Here is an 18,394-nt window from a genome sequence, read left to right on the forward strand (position 1 = left end):
GTTTTGGGTTGTACTAACTGTGCGTTCTTGCTGGTTTGGTAGGAGCGACTCAGTCTGTGGTGCTTGCGATCCAGGTATTGAAGTTCTATACTGCCTGGTTCAGGTGTGTGGTGACAATGGGCTGGGTGATGCTTAGGGTGTCATTCCATTGGTGCTGAGCGACCTTGGTCCAGCTGCAGAAGGGGGGACTGTGGCAGTTAAGGAGGGTGCAGGGGTCCGGCGGTGATGTGATGTGATGTATAATGGAGTGGTCCAACTAGGTGAGTTCCATGGTGCAACGGTATTTGATTCTGCTGCTGGATGTAAAGGCAGGGTCCAGCGTGTGTCCTGCTTTGTGAGTGGTGTCTGTGGCCAGCAGTTTGAGGCCGATGTTGTTTGATCGTTCCAGGAGGTTGCTTGAGTTGGTGTCAGTGGGGTCTTCCAGGTGGTAGTTGAGGTCGGCCAGGAATAAAAAGTGTTCGGATTAGATGGTGAGCGGGGTGATGAATTCAACTATAGAATTGCTGAGGCTGTTCATTGTCCTGGGGGTCAGAAAGCGAGGGTACCTTCAATGGTGTTTTTGTCGTCGGTGTGGAGCTGAAAGTTTATGTGTTCCATGATTGATGTGGTCTCATCATCGGTGGTGGTGCAGGTGATTGATTATTTGTGTATGATGGCGATGCCTCCCCCTGTCTGTTGGGGTGGTCGCCACATTTCATTTTGTAACGATGGAAGTTACAGTGGCGATATCTGTTGCAGTAAGTTGTGATTGCGGGGGTGAGTCAGGTCTCTGTGATAAAGGTCATGTCAGGGGAGAGGGTGGAGATGGGGTCTCTGACTTCGGTGGCGTGTTTTACAGAGCAACCTGGCATTGATCAGGAGGCAGCTGAGTCGTTCCGGGGAGGTCGGAGGAGCTGGGGCTGGTGTGGTGCTGGTTGACTTGATGGTGTTTGGTGCAACTGGCAGCGGCTGCAGGTGAAAGGTCCTGCTGTGGAGCAAGGCCATGCGAGGCAGCAGTTGTTGTTTCCTGCGGGGTCTAGGGCACGAAGATCTGTGGCGGAATAACTGTGGGAGTGCGGAGGGCCAGGGGTTTTTGCGCTGGGCGTGGTCCAGATGCGGACAGGCACCAACGGGCTTTCCTTTGGTGCGCTTGCGGGTCAGCCGCACATCGGCCTCCCCTAAGCAACCGTATGAGGTTGGAGGGGCTGGAAGGGAACCGGGAGGGCGGCAAGCGGAAAGTGGTGAGAAAAAGAAAACAGCGGGAGCGGGCAAATGGCTAGGGGCAGGGGGCTGAATGAATAAACACATACAATAGGGGAGTACAATAGGAATAAATTCAATTTCTTAAACTAGCGCAAAAGGGCTGAACAGAAATTACCCTTAACTTAGAGTACTCCTGGCTGTCTACAGGACTGGCGACCAAGCCGACGTCCTCAAGGTCTGTGCACATGGCAGAATCACAGGAGCTGGGTGCCGGCAGCGGGGGGAGCAGCGCAGAAACATGGATCAGAGGCTACTATGTGGGGGAGAATTGTAGTCAGTCATCTGTGAATTGCACTTGTGCAGTGTATTAATATGGTGCTAAGAACCCCTCACCTCTGCTAAATAATTTTCCGCATGTTCCAGAAGATAAGGTGCTATTTAGTAGGCAACATAAGTTTTATTAGCAGGGACAAGATATTACGGAGGAAGGCACGGCAAAGGAAATGGGATATTTGTGAGGAGACCTAGAAATTTTGGAAATATCACCATTTTGATTAGGCACACTTGTACCACCAGATACAACTGGAGGGAAGACCAGAAGGTAACAACTCCTGCAGTGCCATAGTTTTCCAACAGGATAATTACCATGTTGTGGTGCAATAGGATACATAGACAGTGGAGCATTGACTCCTACCACATTTGGGGGAACATGTGACAGCAACGGCTGGTACTTGACATCAAAGAAAATATCTTGTATTTATCTTGTATCTTGTAGTTTATGCAGAGGCCTGCAGGTCACTAAAGGTAGAAGATTTGAATAAGTGATGAGATGTTTATGGATAAGTTGCATATATATAGTACTGTGTCTTCCACACACAACGATATGAATTCTTTTTAGCGATAAGGAAACATCTGTGAGATTGATGTTGGGACTCACTCTGCATATAGGACCAGAAGCATCTGTGAACAGACAGATCGTGAAAGGGGAAGGATCTGAGAAAATTTGTCATAAACCAATAATCTGTTCTATACAACATATCATGGGGTGAATAATGCAAGATGTAGTCTCTAGTCCCAGGGAATCTGTGCTGCAAGGGAAATGACCTAGTTGCTAAGACATAACACCTCATGGTTATGGACGCTAACAGCTTTCGCACTGCACTAGATTTGCCCAGTGCAGTAGTCCGGATGTATTGACGTCCCAGTCACATATACCTGAGCATGGATCAAGTTGGGAGCATTGGTCATATCTGCTTGGTAAATTTGTGGACAGCCAGTATTAGGGCCATATTGAGCATGCCTATCTAAATTTGGTAGCATATTTCTGACATTCTGCAGGTTTTTCGAACCCTGCCCTTTCAGGTCAGCAATCAATCTAGAAGATTGCACATCATGTTAGGCCAAGGGAACTGTGAGAATCTGAAGGCCTATCAGTATCTCAGGTACTGTTCCAAGTGAGCAGTGGCCACAATGGTCCTCTACAGTGATCCAGCCATTAACTCAACAATAAAAAATCAATAAATCTAAGCCCCTCGCATAGATTTCTTAAATTTTCACTGAATAACCCTCAAATTTCCCTGGACAAGAAAAAGGAGAAAGGAAAAAAAGGAGAAAGAAACTTCCAACAGCAGCTTAACTGAGATGAGAGATGAACCAAATGCAGCTAATGCTGAAGACACCAAATGTCAGACGCCAACTCGTACCCATAGAAACCTCCAGGGCCCCACACACAAAGAGGTATGTCTAGCCCTAGGTCTCTGCGTTTGTTGTCACTTTTACAAAAATCTCAACCCCATCGGATGAGAGAAAAGGAAAAGGGAAGGGGGAAAGTTATATTTCCCATAGATAAATGCCTCATAACTGAAAATATGGCTACAACCCCAGAAGTGGAATTCCATCCCAACTCCTTCCTTTCACTCCAGCTTCGAGCAGTATCACCTGGGAGAGACAGAAACCCCAAATCAAACGTGGATACAGAGCTGTAATAGGATAAGTGCATCTTATTCTAGGCAGTGGTCTTGTTATCCCCAATAGCAAAATCAGCAAGAACAGAAGTCATCTTTAACCAAAGGTCATCTAGCGGAAGAGGACAGCAAGAACGTTAGTTGTCCTTGTCTGGGAAGGCACCTGCTCACTCCAGACAATGACAACCAAACTTCTCTTCGGAACTACATCAGTGATAGAAAGTATCTCCAAGACAGGCAACCCAATACCAACAACAAGGGGATACTGGACATTTATCCTAACTCTTATACAATGCAGAAGATGTCACCACCAACAATTTCTCCGAAAGTAGACCCAGCGAGATCCCCTTAATGCCCGAAGTGCCATATAAATGAGGCAGATTTTGCATATCTGTCATGGACATGTATACATATTGCTGTGTATTGGGCTAAAGTTTTTTCTCAGTTGTCGTCAATAAAAGATGGTGAACTTGCTCCCGACCTTCCTGTAGCTCTACTCGGCTATGTTAAGGAGGTTCCAAGAGGGGTTTGCAGATTTACTACAATAGCACTATTACTGGCTATGTGGGAAATTGCCATACATTGGGGAAGAGGTACTAGACCAAATACTGATGCTTGGTTAAAAAGTTTGATTTACTGTGACACCACCAGTGAGATATATGCCACACTGCAGTCTCCACTGCAAGACCCAAAGATATTTGGCAGCCGCTCAGAGACTATTTAATGATGCTGAAACCAGATCGATCCCCTTGACCAGCTGCACTGCAAGTCCTGTTGGCATGCAGAACTGCACATCCTCCCTGGCAAGATGAGCAACTGCCCACTAGACTGACTTCATGGTGCTGTTGTCCCTGTTATCATCCTAATTGAAGAAACCTAATGTATAGTGTTGATGTGCAATTGTTTAGTCTTCTGAATGTATTAACTACCCCTACAGATGTTGCCTACGGCAGACTGTATTATGACATGCTGTTGTAATTTGTTCTGTCCTCCTCTTCTTGAGGATGTATGTTCTTGCTTACTTAAAACAATAACATTTTTCTGAAGACTGCGCCAAAACATCTGCAACTGTTATGGAAAGAAGCTGTAATGTGGTTTCATAGTGAGAAGTGGAGTCTGTTCCTTCTTCTCAAGGAGAAAATGGTCTTTACAAATATGTTTGGGTTCACATAAAAGACCCCTATTAACAAGTAAGATAGATTTTAGACCTTAAACGTGCCAACAAACTGATCAAGAAGAAAAGGTTTGGTATGGTGGCTCTTCATAAAATTCTTACCTAGCTCATAAATAAAGACTGGATATGCACAGTGTATGTGGAGGATGCACACTTTCACCTCCGAGTGGCAAGGAAACACAGATCGCTTTTAAGGATCAAATTAGGAAACATACAGTACTAGTACCCTGTGCTTCCATTTCACCTGAAATCAGTATCTCTGACATTTTTAAGATGTATGGCTGTAGTGGCAGCCTTCCTTTGCACATGGGAAATATGTGTTTATCCTAATACACTTTCATCATAGGGTCTTCCCAGCATTCAGCACAACTTCCAAAAGTCCATAATGTCTCTGATACAAATTCTAAATTATCTAGAAGCCTGTTTAAATACAAAGTGAAGTTAGTGTCTCCTCCAGAGGAAGAAAGTGGCATCCATATTTCTAAAATGTCTTACAAACCAAACAACTCTGCTCCTAATGTGATAGAATACAACATTTATCCAGGCAGTACTAACAGGACACTCATTGCATCTGCAGTGCACAGCATCCAACCATTAGGGAATGTTTTTGTGCACAATATATTATTGTTTTACCATTCCAAAATGGCGAACACATCTATTCTAAATGCGGTGTGTGCTGGAACTTTAAAACAACAATGAACTATTTACAATATCTTTGCAAGGCAGACACCTGCTGCTAAGTTTAGTTTTGTTATTGGATGCATATGCTTTTTTTGTACTTGTATTCTTTTGATTTATTTTGCATAGATTGTTGATTTTGTTTGTATTTTATTGCTATTGTGCCAATGAGTGAATGCAAGAGTGAGTCTGTTGATAGATGGATGAATGGATGTATGAGTGCAAAGATGAGTAACAGTGCATTTATAAAAATAGAGAACAGAGAGGCAACAATATACAGTACAGTACATATATCAAGTGATTTTCAGAAGAGTGTTCATATAAGTTCACAAAAAAGAGTGATGGTCCTTCAAGTTATTCTTCAAGAGGTTTTTATTTCAATCTTCAAACACAATCTTGACAAGATGACAGCCAACGCGTTTCTCCCAAATCGGGCTTCCTCAGGTCAAGATGATATTTTGAGTGTCAAAGGAACTTCATATTGAAGTTCCTTTTCCTCTATTCAACTTTATTTCCTTTGATCTTAGGGTCTCTATGGGCAGCTTAATGGAGAGCTGGAGCTGCAATACTGTTTTTTTGTGTAAAATTAGGAATTCAGAAAAAAAAAGCTGTGTAGGCTATGGAGGTTGCACCTACATTCGGAAATGCCAGCATAAACCTTATTTAAATGTACATTTTGTTATTTGAATTTGAAGTATTACAGGATCTCTGCACGCAGACGGGAATAGTCAGCTTTTATGACTTTAACGAAGAGCCATACAGCGCAGAGTAAGTAAGATTTAATTGCAACGTCAGTTCTAGCATTTTGAGGAAAGGGCAGAAATAGGATAGGTTGAAAAATCTGTGTACAAAAATGAGTTGGGGATCTAGTTCTGGGATGGTGTATCTTGTTGAGAAGAAAATGTCATGTGCTGATATAATGGTGTCATATAGTGTAAAATCCTGGAATATGATAGCATGTAAAGATCTCTACCCTTTATTCCTAATAAATAGTTCTCTCTTTTGTGTGCCATATTGAAATACTGTATTGTGTTTGGCTGTACAGAGAGACATTAAAATGTATTTATTAACTTACTATGTAAAACAAAAACCTTCTTAGTTTACGCGTGAACCTTTTCTGTTTAATCTAGTTTCAGAACCATATGTTGTTGACCCAACCTTCTGTTAAAACACACTTGCCTGTTAATGTTATGTTACTTTATAGTATTCCTCACATTAGGTTATATACGTTTAACCTGTGGCTATACTCCTAGTTCCGACCTTTCATTCACCTTGTATGTCACAACCCTCGACTGTCTGCAGATCTCTACCTCCTCGAGATACTGATCCGTTACTATAACAGAAACAAGGTCCCACCAGTGACTTGGCTCAACTCTGTCATTTTTTTCAGTCTGGAGAGAAAGAGAAAGATGCCAAAGCAGAAATTGGGTCTTCCTCCTGGATTCCCCAGATGGTGTCAAAAAGGCCACTGCGGGACTTTGTCGGGCTGGAGGATTGTGATAAGAACACACGTGAAGCTATGCTGAACTTCAGCTTCTATCTTACCATTGGGGATATGGATGAGGCCTTCAAGTCTATCAAGCTCATCAAGAGGTGGGAGAACAAGTCCTTTTCAGCATCATTTCTCCTAGCATAGCTTTCTCTCACGCCGCTTCATTAATCCATGTAACGTTTTTTCATGCATTCCTTTGTCCCCTGTGAGGTCTCTCTGTAAAAGCAATTCTCTTCTTCCTCCATTGCAAGTTCTGCTTCCTTATATCTTTTTCTGGAATCCTATATTGCTGTAATTTCCTTTTTTTTCTTACTCATTTCCCGCTCTTCAATGATGGTTCTCTGCTTCCACTGATTGCTTCTGAAGTCTTAATTCTTAATCCTTCTAGTCCTTCGTTATTGAAGCCACCCTTGCTTGCTTCATTGCCATTGTCATGCACCTTATCCAGTGAGTGTGCAGAAAACCATGCTAGTTTCCGAGTTTAGCTCTGCATATGCTCTGGAAAATTCTGCTTAACATTAGCTGAACATTATATGGTTTCATTGTAGTCTATAAAGAATAGCCAACGCTTTAATAAAGTTGTTGCCTATGTACCGTTCTGCCTTCGGTTTACAGCTTAGTGCACAAAATGAAAGCAGTAAATGTTTAAATTGGCTACACTACTTTTCTGGATGTAGCACTGTAGTAGAGATATTTAACTTTCCAGATAATGGATGATCTTCCTCCCTGACTGTGTTACAGTACAAGTGTGCTGGTATTACTGTGTTGTCTTCACTAGCAAACATGACTGCAAAAGCTTATCAAAAAATGATACCGCCACATTAACATTTTAGGTGCTCTCCTATTGGAGCTTCTCTCCATATGACATGCATTCACCACACCCCAAGTGAAAAGCTATCCCCACTTGTTACTTTATTTCAGCATCTCAGGCAGGAAGGATTGAAACAGTTGGGCAACTGCCAGTATAAAGCATGCTGGGATATGTAAACTGCTGCCTCCTTAAAGAAAAAGTGCATGTTTCTCAGCTTCTCCTTGCATTCTGCTTATCAGGCTACCTTCTCTTCTATTCAGCTTTATTTCCTGTGATCTTAGAGCCTCTTTAGGCAGCAGAGGGAGAGCTGCAGCTGCAAATCTGTTTTATGTGTACAATTGAAAAGTAAGAAAAAAAAGCCGGCTTAGGCTAAGGAGGTTGCACCTATATTCGAAAAATGCTAGATTACAACTTATTGAAATGTACATTATGTTTGAATTTGAAGTATTACAGGGTCCCAGCACACAGGCGCGAATAGTGTGCCTTGATGACTTTAATGAAGATTCGTACAAAGCAAAACTAGAATTACAAGTAAGTAACATTTTCATTGGAACATACGTTCTAGCATCCCCACTTGTTTTGTTTTTTCAGCATCTCAAGCAGGAACCGAGCCTTACTTTTCTGGTGCTTCCCACTTTGTAGGCAGCGTGGTTGTTCTTTTTGTTCTTTTCCATGCTCATCTTCCAGCAGATTTGGTTTTGTACGATGGTGTGTGATGCCACCTGACTCCAGTGAAATGTTATCATATCTTTGACTGTTGTGGATCCAGTGAGATGCTTGAAGGAGGTTCATGCAAGGAGTCTGCAGGAGCTGCACCAACCATTCGAAAGAAAGTTACTGAAGTAAAAAAAAAAATCTCCTAACTCAAACAGGATTAAAAAAAGATGCAGTTTTGCACTAATGTACAAAGTCTACTAATCAGCAACGTATGGTAAGCGTATGAAAACTGGAAAGAGTAAGAGAAAATGGTCCAGGAATTTCTGGCTTTCTGGTACCTGTCTTTGGTGTAAAGAACCACGCCATGTTATCCAGAGAACCCCCTCGTCTTGTTCCTGTTAGAACTCTATTGTAAAAGTGTCAGGGCAGACCATAGGACATGCTATTAGGTATTTTATGCTGTTACCGCTCCGAACTCCTGATATGTTATCTTAGTTAAGAGCGGGAGGACTAGACAGTACAGCCCAGTGTTATCTATTGCACAGTGTTATTTACCCGGTCAACAGTTTTGAAATGCAAATCAACCTCTGCCTTAGTGACCTAAGTGTTCCCCACCATCCATTATTATAAACTGTTCCAAGATTCATTCGAATTGGGGCATCCTATCATTTATTTTGTATAGTAATTTCTCAAAGGCAGCCATTTCATGCGTATCCTCTGGCCAGTTTTGTAAGGTTGGGTTGTGACTGTTTTTAAATGCTTAAATAAGAATAGAGGCCAGTTTTACTGCGCTCATCTCCACTCTGCTTCATTTTAGCTGTTTTCCTCCGTGGTCATGAAATATTGTTTAAAAAAATATATAGTTTACCTGTTTAAACAAAATATTGAGGAAACATGAAGCAATAGTTCCACCACATTATTAAATGTAAGCATGAAGTGCCCCGGAACAAGATACTCTACCTATTTATATTGATGCATCTGCACACATCATAGTATTAACAGATGTCAGACAACAAATTAAAAAGTAACAGTAAGAAACAAAATAAGCTTATGTGAACATATACTGCCTTAGATTTAATTTAAGACCAAAGGGTACCCATGGAAGACAAAAAGGAGGAGATGGAAAAGAAAAAAGAAGGGGAGCAATTTATTTGCCAGCAGCACAATACATTCAAAGAGCAGGAGACACTGTCAGAGAAGCCACACAACCCCTTCTTGTTCTTAAACTGCATAATGCCAAGTTGTGAACCTAACCATATCTAACATGAAGCTTTATCATCAGAATTGCTGTTCAGCATTTCAGGGTTTCAAATGCCAATCAATTATGTTCATCTAATTCCCATCTCTGTGGCTAAGACACCTCGTTGTGGTATTATGTGCTTATGACCATTTGATTATCTTTATCATTATCATTAGCTTTGAATGGCAGTGGGTGTTGATTTCCAATTCATGGCACATGCTCTTTTGGCAAGGATCAGGGACACATCAGTGAAGCAATTTATGTGCTTGTCTCCTTTGGGTCTAGCCATCAGATCATGTTTGCTCCTGCCGTGCACAACTTCTGTCTACCCATCCTGGCATACACCTTGACCACTATCTGCTGCCCTTAACCGTACAAATGTGGGCAGGCCACATCGTGTGAATGAAGGAAACATCTTCTACAGCGCTTTTGGGGCGTGCACTAGGGATCCCTAGAAACATTCTGTGTGACCTGTGAGGGGTAAGATAGGCACAGTGAAGAAAGTTAAATTGCATTACCTTTATTCAGGCAATTTAAAAATAACTGTACCGAGGAACAAGCATGAAACATATGGTAGAGAACTGATTAGGAGTAATCGTTATGCTAATTTGAGCCCCACTGGGGACACAAAGAAGATGTTAGTGGCATTAATGATATTGACTAGGTCAACACTTTTCCTTAAAACCTGCAATTTTTGCCCTGTAACGTTCTTGTGCTATATAAAATGAGGAACTCTGAATTTCTGAATAAAATTCTTGAAAATATTTATATTTTACGTTAACAGGCGACTTGGTTAGAAGGAGAACAATTACATTTTGAAGGTTTTTTACAAATATGTACTCAATTGTGTATTTTGGCCACTGGTTGCCCTTCAGGGGGACAGGGGCTTATTGCTTTAAAATCTACAAAACTTGCAAGAAACATCAAGCATATACATGCACACGCAATCACTTTTACCCTCATGCCCTAACTCAATTGGAGTCCCTCAAGGATCTACATTATCTCCATCACTGTTCAACCTGTATGTCAAACCTCTTACAGAAATTCTACGAAACTCAAAGATATCCTATCACATGTACGCAGAAGACACACAGATATACATCAAGATCGCGTCTCAGGAAGACATCAAGTTAATGAATGAGGCCTTAAAAATTTCATTACAATGGTTAACGAACAATCAACTGAAGCTAAATGCACACAAAGCAGAATTCCTACTAATTTCACCACCAACAAACCACACAGAAGTGACGGAAGGGTCCAAAATGATCACAGCGTTAAATTGCCCCCCTACCCTAGTTGACTCCGCGAAATCACTAGGAATCACGCTGGATGAGAACCTAGACATGAAAACCTATATCAAATCAATGGCAAAAAGTGCCCGTTTTCATTTGAACTACATTAGAAAAGGGAAACCGTTCATTTCTAAGGCGGATCTCAAACTGGCAGTCCAATCACCAGTTATCTCGAGGATTGATTATGGATGCACAACTTTAGCAGGTTTACCAAAAATATCCACAGCGCCACTAAAAGCATGCCTCAATGCAGCTGCAAGACTCATCACCGGATCGAGGAAATTCGACCATATCTCTCCACACGTGAAAGCATTAAACTGACTACCTTACAAAGCCATAATTGAGCTAAAAATGGCACCTATTACCCACAAAGTGCTCCACTACAATACACCAAGATACCTTGCCCAGAAAATTTAATTATCTGGAGGAAGCAGACCAGCCAGGAGGGCCAAGGAGCTGTTGCTGAGAGCACCCATCTTCCTGAAGAAGAAAACATATGATAGAGCTTTCTCAGGAGCATCCCCCAGAATCTGGAACTCACTTCCTCCGAACATTAGGAAAATTCCAAACACAGCAACATTCAAGAGGGAAACGAAGATCTTCCTTAGGAGTAAGTTCCTTCCATAGGCAAGACACTTCCTCACTTGCACCGTGACATAGATGTTACCAAAACAGAACAACAATGTAAGTAAAGAGAAAGACATTAGCTTTACTGGGGATAACCTCTGTAGGTACTATACAACTCCTGACCCAGGAATGTAGAATGTAGAATGCACAGGAAAAAGACATTTAAGAACTATTGCATAATGGAAGTCCCAGTACACCTTACATCTAATTGTATCCTAAATCTACCTCATGTCACTGTATATATTTTTTGTTAACCCTGTATAGCTTTATACTTACCTACTTACCTTGTGAATCGTTATACTATACAAGACTTATCCCTAACCTACCTCATGTAATGTGAAGCGCTCTGATACCCAAGGGTCATGTTCGCGCTATATAACATTTTTTAATAAATAAATAAATAATTGAATCAAGCATGTAAGGTGGACATGTGTAATAATTTAGCATCAATTGTAAGCCTAATTATATTAATGATAAATCTTTAGAATAAATTAGCAAGATCTCTTTAATGAAGATTTTAGTAAAATATGTTTCATTTGATCAAACTCCCTTAAATGAATAATGATGACTTTAACTTGTGTTTCAGTCCTTCACAGGAATCACAATATAACCACAATTAATGGCTGCATTTACTATTCCCACAGCAGTTTTTCCTAAGTGTAACAGTTTCAAGATGGATTCTGATTTGGGGTTTTGTGTGCTTGAATGGACGTCATTATTCAGACAATCCTGCAACCCAAATTTTCATTGAAGGCAACCAAAAGTTCTCAATAGATTGCATTTTTATGCAAGCATGCTATTTCTGATAGATACATCTGCCGTGTGGATTCCTCACCTTGTGAATATCCCCTTGCGTCAGCAACATTCGGAAATACTTTTTGTAGCTTCGCGCCGACGTGGACTTGGACGTCATAGAGGCACGGCATCGCTCGCGACTCCGCTGACGTCACCGACGCCTATAACAGGCCCACGCCGGCGTGATGACATCAGTTCCCTTTTTTCCGCGTCGTCGACGCTAACGGTTTTGGGAATCTCAGTTACAATACTGTTACTTTGTTTTGTTTCTCTGTATTTTCTACTTCTTTGTTTCGATAAGATGTCAAAGAAGACCGGTTTCAAGCCCTGCAGGGAGTGTGGAAAAATGATGTCCATCACGGATCCACACGAGGACTGTATTTGGTGCTTAAGCAGACCCCCCAGGATATAGCGGCATGGATAGGCAAATTTAGCGGCACAAAAATGAAAATTTAGCGGCACAAAAATGGAAATTTAGCGGCATTTAGCGGCATTTTATTTTGTGGTTTTTGCAACACCAAACACAGATATCTTACTGTTTGAGTTATTAGACAACATGGAGCTATGTACATTTTGTTTATTTACAATTCAGCCCATTTGTTTTAATTAAAAGGCATGTTAATCTTGGGCAAGTACGGTAAGTTCTTCGGAGCACTCCAAATCAAGACCAGTATTCTGCTGCTGGTTGTAGTGTAAAAACAATAATGCCCGGATTGATTGCTCTGAAAGGGACCGTCGTCTGGAAGAGAGAATAATTTTGTATATACTGTTGCTCCTTTCAGCATCTGCAGAGCTTGTGACGCAGTCCTTATACACAGCTGCAAGTTGGGAAAGAGCTGGAAGGCGGTCAGCCAGCCCACGCCAAAAGAGGTCGGTGTCAATAAGTCCAGAAACAGACACCTGCACTGCTTCTGGCCCTACATTGTCAAAGTAGAGGCGAAGCTCCTGATCGGGAACTTCGCTGAAACCAGGGATTGCTGAATAGGCACTCTTCTCATTAGGCAGGATGCTGAGTCGCGCAGGGTTGAAGAGGCGCACTTGTTTCAAGAATTGTATGCCTGGCTGGGCCTCCCCCATGTATTTGGCCACCTTTTCTAATGAATGTTCAAAAGCTTCATTAAGCTGGGCTGTAATTTTTTTTTTCTGTGCCAGGCTTAGTTTTGCCCCTGCAGTGGTCTGTACAAACGGCTCTAGTGACTCCACAGTGAGGACTGAATTGTTGGTTAAGTTCATGTGGAGGTCCTCCAAATAATCGTATACCTTCATGGTAACTGGAGTCTGACTCTGGAATAGCTCCATCAGGTTTAAAATGCTTTGGCATTTTTCTGCCACAATGTCCAATTGGACTTTAATGCACTCCCTTTGGTCGGTGTTAAAAATCTTCTGTAGATTTTCAAGGGAATCTGGGGGAGACTTGCTGAGTTGCATCTCTGACTCCACAAACCCAGCATAGGCCTGAAAGTGCTTGCAGTGGTACTGGACTGCGGCGAACCAAGAATTCCAGCGGGTACTGCAAGGGTCAGGTGCCACCCGTGCCTTCATCCCATGGTTCTCTGCAAGATGGTGCAGGTACCTTCTCTTTCTGCTGCCAGCCATATAAAAGATGCGGGAGAAGTACAGCAGGAAAGCATTCAGCTCCACAAAAGGCTTCCTAAATGACTCCCCAACAAGATTCATGATGTGTGCCAAGCAGGTGATGTGGATGGAGTTTGGGTACAGATTCCTCAACACTGTGTTGAATGCCTTGAGCATGTATGCCGCATTGTCAGTGTTGAAGGAAACAACGTTCTGGAAGTCTATGCTGTACTCTGTGAGCACCTTTACAACAGCTTGCGCTACAGTCCCATGGTTGCACTGGGATAGGAAGACTGTGTCCACCAGGTAGGTTTGGATCTGACGGTCACCCCGCGGAGAGACTACTCCAACTAGCACATTCAAAACACACCGACCTTCGACATCTGGTGTTTCGTCAAAGATAACGCTAATCTTCTGATCTTTCAATAGCTCTTTCAGCTCGTTCTTGGCACTTGTATATCTCTCTGGGAGATACCGTTCTTGCAGCTGATGACTCCCAGGTATCGCTCCACCATTCCGTACTCGCTCGTGCAGGAACTTGCGCAACACAGGGTGGTCGGTTTTGCTGAGCGGAATGTTCAACGCGGTGCAGACATTAACCCACTCAGTTATCATTTCGTGGTTTGCGGCACCGGCAGCTGTACTCTTGGTGAATAGCGAGTTCACTGTCATCTGGCGTGCACGTTTCGGCGAAGATTGAAGGTCAGGATCATCTGAACAGCGCTTCAAATGTTTTTGGGACCGCACATGCATATCCACAGTGTGTTTCCGGATGTGGTCCACCGCCACATTGCACACACTGCAAAACAGCACCCCACCATCAGCGTGCATCACATTGCTGTAGTCTCTGGCCCGGTCTGCTGCGGTTATCTGGGTGGGCAGATGTGATCTGTGCTTCACACCCTTTGCAGCCTGCATAAACATCTCCATTCTGCTTTTCTTGTGGTGGCTTGTTGCTCCCTTGTAAAACAGAAGATCTCCCGGTTGTGGCGCAGTCAGTTAACTCACCTACAAAGATAGTTGGTATTACTAAAGACACCTCAAAGGGGGGAAAGGCAATTGTTGAAAGGAAAGTTCAGAAAGCGCCGGTGCTCAACGATAAGAAATGCATGCAACCCTGAGGCACAAGTAAAGTGACAAACGTGTTGGGCCATAACTGCAATGGTAAATGCCAGTCCCCGAACGGTGTTGAGCAAACAGACAGTGTGAAAAGCGCAGGGGGAAAAAGCCATAGCAATTGTTGAAGCTCAAATTAAGTGCCCGAAAATAGAAAATGTAACATGCCAACGGTTACATGGGTGGTGCAAATTCGACCAAAACGTGTCCAGTCAGCCACGTGCAAAGAAAGAAAGAATTGCCCCAAAATATACAACGATGAAATTCCCCCGAGGTGCCCACAACCCCAAACTTACCAGTGCGCTGTGGCAGCTGACCCAATTCTGGCTCTTGCAACAGCAGATTCTTCCCAGTGATGCTCTGCAAAAGAAACCAAGTAAAGAGTTAGGAAACTCACCAGGTGCCCACAACCCCAAACTTACCAGTGCGCAGCGGCACCTGGCCCAATGGCAAGAAAAAATTAATGGCAAAGGGTCAGGATTCAGGACAAAAAAAATCAGTAACAGTGACAGTAAAAAATCATGCCAAAGGGTCAAGATTCAGCAAAAAAATGCAGTACAGTCCAGAGAACACAACAATTCCCCCGAACCAAAACAAACAATTATGATATTCCCCAGAGGTGCCCACAACCCCAAACTTACCAGTGCGCTGCGGCAGCTGACCCAAGTCTGGCTCTTGCAACAGCGGATTCTTCCCAGTGATGCTCTGCAAAAGAAACCAAGTAAAGAGTTAGGAAACTCACCTGGTGCCCACAACCCCAAACTTACCATTACTCAGCGGCACCTGGCCCAATGGCAAGTAAAAATCAATGGCAAAGGGCCAGGATTCAGGACAAAAAAATCAGTGACAGTAAAAAATCATGCCAAAGGGTCAAGATTCAGCAAAAAAATGCAGTACAGTCCAGAGAACACAACAATTCCCCCGAACCAAAACAAACAATTATGACATTCCCCAGAGGTGCCCACAACCCCAAACTTACCAGTGCGCTGCGGCAGCTGACCCAAGTCTGGCTCTTGCAACAGCGGATTCTTCCCAGTGATGCTCTGCAAAAGAAACCAAGTAAAGAGTTAGGAAACTCACCTGGTGCCCACAACCCCAAACTTACCATTACTCAGCGGCACCTGGCCCAATGGCAAGTAAAAATCAATGGCAAAGGGCCAGGATTCAGGACAAAAAAATCAGTGACAGTAAAAAATCATGCCAAAGGGTCAAGATTCAGCAAAAAAATGCAGTACAGTCCAGAGAACACAACAATTCCCCCGAACCAAAACAAACAATTATGACATTCCCCAGAGGTGCCCACAACCCCAAACTTACCAGTGCGCTGCGGCAGCTGACCCAAGTCTGGCTCTTGCAACAGCGGATTCTTCCCAGGGATGCTCTGCAAAAGAAACCAAGTAAAGAGTTAGGAAACTCACCAGGTGCCCACAACCCCAAACTTACCAGTGCGCAGCGGCACCTGGCCCAATGGCAAGTAAAAATTAATGGCAAAGGGTCAGGATTCAGGACAAAAAAAATCAGTAACAGTGACAGTAAAAAATCAGGCCAAAGGGTCAAGATTCAGCAAAAAAATGCAGTACAGTCCAGAGAACACAACAATTCCCCAGAACCAAAAACAAACAATTATGAAATTCCCCAGAGGTGGCCACAACCCCAAACTTACCAGTGCGCTGCGGCAGCTGACCCAATTCTGGCTCTTGCAAAAGCAGATTCTTCCCAGTGATGCTCTGCAAAAGAACACAAGTAAAGACTTAGGATACTCACCAGGTGCCCAGGACACCAAACTTACCAGTGCGCTGCGGCAGCTGGGCCAAATGGCTCTTGAAACTGAAGTTTCCTCACACACACAGAGCAGATACAGCACAGACAGCAGCAGTGCAAGCTTCCCTCACACACAGAGCAGATACAGCACAGACAGCAGCAGTGCAAGCTTCCCTCACACACAGAGCAGATACAGCACAGACAGCAGCAGTGCAAGCTTCCCTCACACACAGAGCAGATACAGCACAGACAGCAGCAGTGCAAGCTTCCCTCACACACAGAGCAGATACAGCACAGACAGCAGCAGTGCAAGCTTCCCTCACACACAGAGCAGATACAGCACAGACAGCAGCAGTGCAAGCTTCCCTCACACACAGAGCAGATACAGCACAGACAGCAGCAGTGCAAGCTTCCCTTGCATAACCGGTACAGCACAGGCAGCAGCAGGGTGCGCGCGCACACACACACACACACACTCCCCCACCCCAACACCATCCCCTGCAAAGAGAACAGTTACAACAAATAATGGAATGACATACATCACATTTTGTGATCGGGCCATGATGGTGTTCTTCTGGCAGTGTGCACAGAAGAGCTCAGCCAATAAAGATAAACTTTAAAAAATCCGCAAACATTTTCCCAGGTGCATACAAAATTTCCCACACGTAAAATTAGAGAAATATTCTTGGTATCTTTCCTAGCATGGCAGGGATTGCAAATGCTCAGAGCTTTCCCTGGCAAGAAAATCCCTTTGCAACCCTGATACCCACTGTGACTCATAGCGCGGACTTTACCCGAAGGTGTCAGAGCGCTTCACAAAAGGAACATAAATGGAACACAAATTGTGAGCAACCAAAAATACATGAGGTAGTAAAGGTAATAATGACAATTGTGAGCAAACTGAATACATGAGGTAGTAAAAATGTTGAGCAACCAAAAACACATGCGGTAGTAAAGTAAAAGGTAATAGTAACAATTGTGAGCACACAGAATACATGACGTAGTGAGAATGTTGAGCAACCAAAAACACATGAGGTAGTAAAGTAAAAGGTAATAGTAACAATTGTGAGCACACAGAATACATGAGGTAGTGAGAATTGTGAGCAGCCAAAAATACATGAGGTAGTAAAAAGTGCACAGGAAGAAAAAAGTGACAAATGTGCAGTTACAAGAACACAGTATCATTTGAGGCGTAATACTGCAAAAGGTGCTAGACACTCAGGCACACGAACAAGCGTTATGTACTTAATTACTGAGCACCCAAGTCTGCCCCGTCTCTGAAATCAATTTTCCAGACGTGTGCTGTCTGCATTTTTCAGTAACCAAAAATAGGATTCCTACCCAAGAGCTCAGCCTGTAAGTAAAGCACTAGAAGGGGTTAATCAGAAGGAAACCATAAATGTTGTGTTCCCCACCCCTCCGAGTTGCTAATCGTTTCCATAAGAATCAAACCTCACAGACAGGGAGTGAGTGTTCTCGCGCTGGAAATATGGCTTTAGTATTGATTTAAATATATTTCACATTAGCTCTGCAGCAGAACAGAAATGCAAACATTAACGTTACATCAGTAACTTTCAATTATTCTGTTTATAATGGGGCACTGTTGAATAAAGAGACAGCCTTTAATGCTTTAAAAGCCTGCGAAACGTTTGCCATGAGAAGCCTGACAAAAGATTAGTACTGAGCGGCGTTTTTAGTTTCATTTTAGGTGACGAGCTTTTAGCATGCATCACATTTACTTGGACGTGTGAGTAATTGCGCGAGCGGAGGCTATTACTGAAGGCCACATCTCCGCTGCCCCCCTCCCACCAGGGCAGCGCTCTCCCCTATGTGTGCGGCGAGGCCCCACCAGCGTAGGACGGACTTACCTGTCTTCTGTTTGCCGGCCGGCTTTCCTCCTGCTCCGAGCCCCGGTCTCTGGAAGAGTCTTCGTGTCGTCGCTGCAGCTTCGTGCTCTCTCCTCCCCCTCTTGGTGTGGTGCTGGTCTTCTTCTCCCTTCGCTCGGCCGCCGTCTTCTCTCGCCGCAAATG

The 18,394-nt window shown here is 43.4% G+C and overlaps 1 protein-coding gene across 1 annotated transcript in view; it reads left to right on the plus strand.

Annotated features, from left to right (window-relative positions):
* Window positions 1-18,394, plus strand: part of IFT140 (intraflagellar transport 140) — a 1,386,753-nt gene that overhangs the window by 918,099 nt on the left and 450,260 nt on the right. Inside the window, exon 18 of the mRNA XM_078662938.1 lies at window positions 6,389-6,591. Within this exon, the coding sequence (XP_078519064.1) occupies window positions 6,389-6,591 (203 nt within the window). The remainder of the gene's footprint in view (window positions 1-6,388; window positions 6,592-18,394) is intronic.

The sequence above is a fragment of the Lissotriton helveticus genome, chromosome 10 (assembly GCF_964261635.1).
Source record: "Lissotriton helveticus chromosome 10, aLisHel1.1, whole genome shotgun sequence".
NCBI lineage: Eukaryota > Metazoa > Chordata > Amphibia > Caudata > Salamandridae > Lissotriton > Lissotriton helveticus.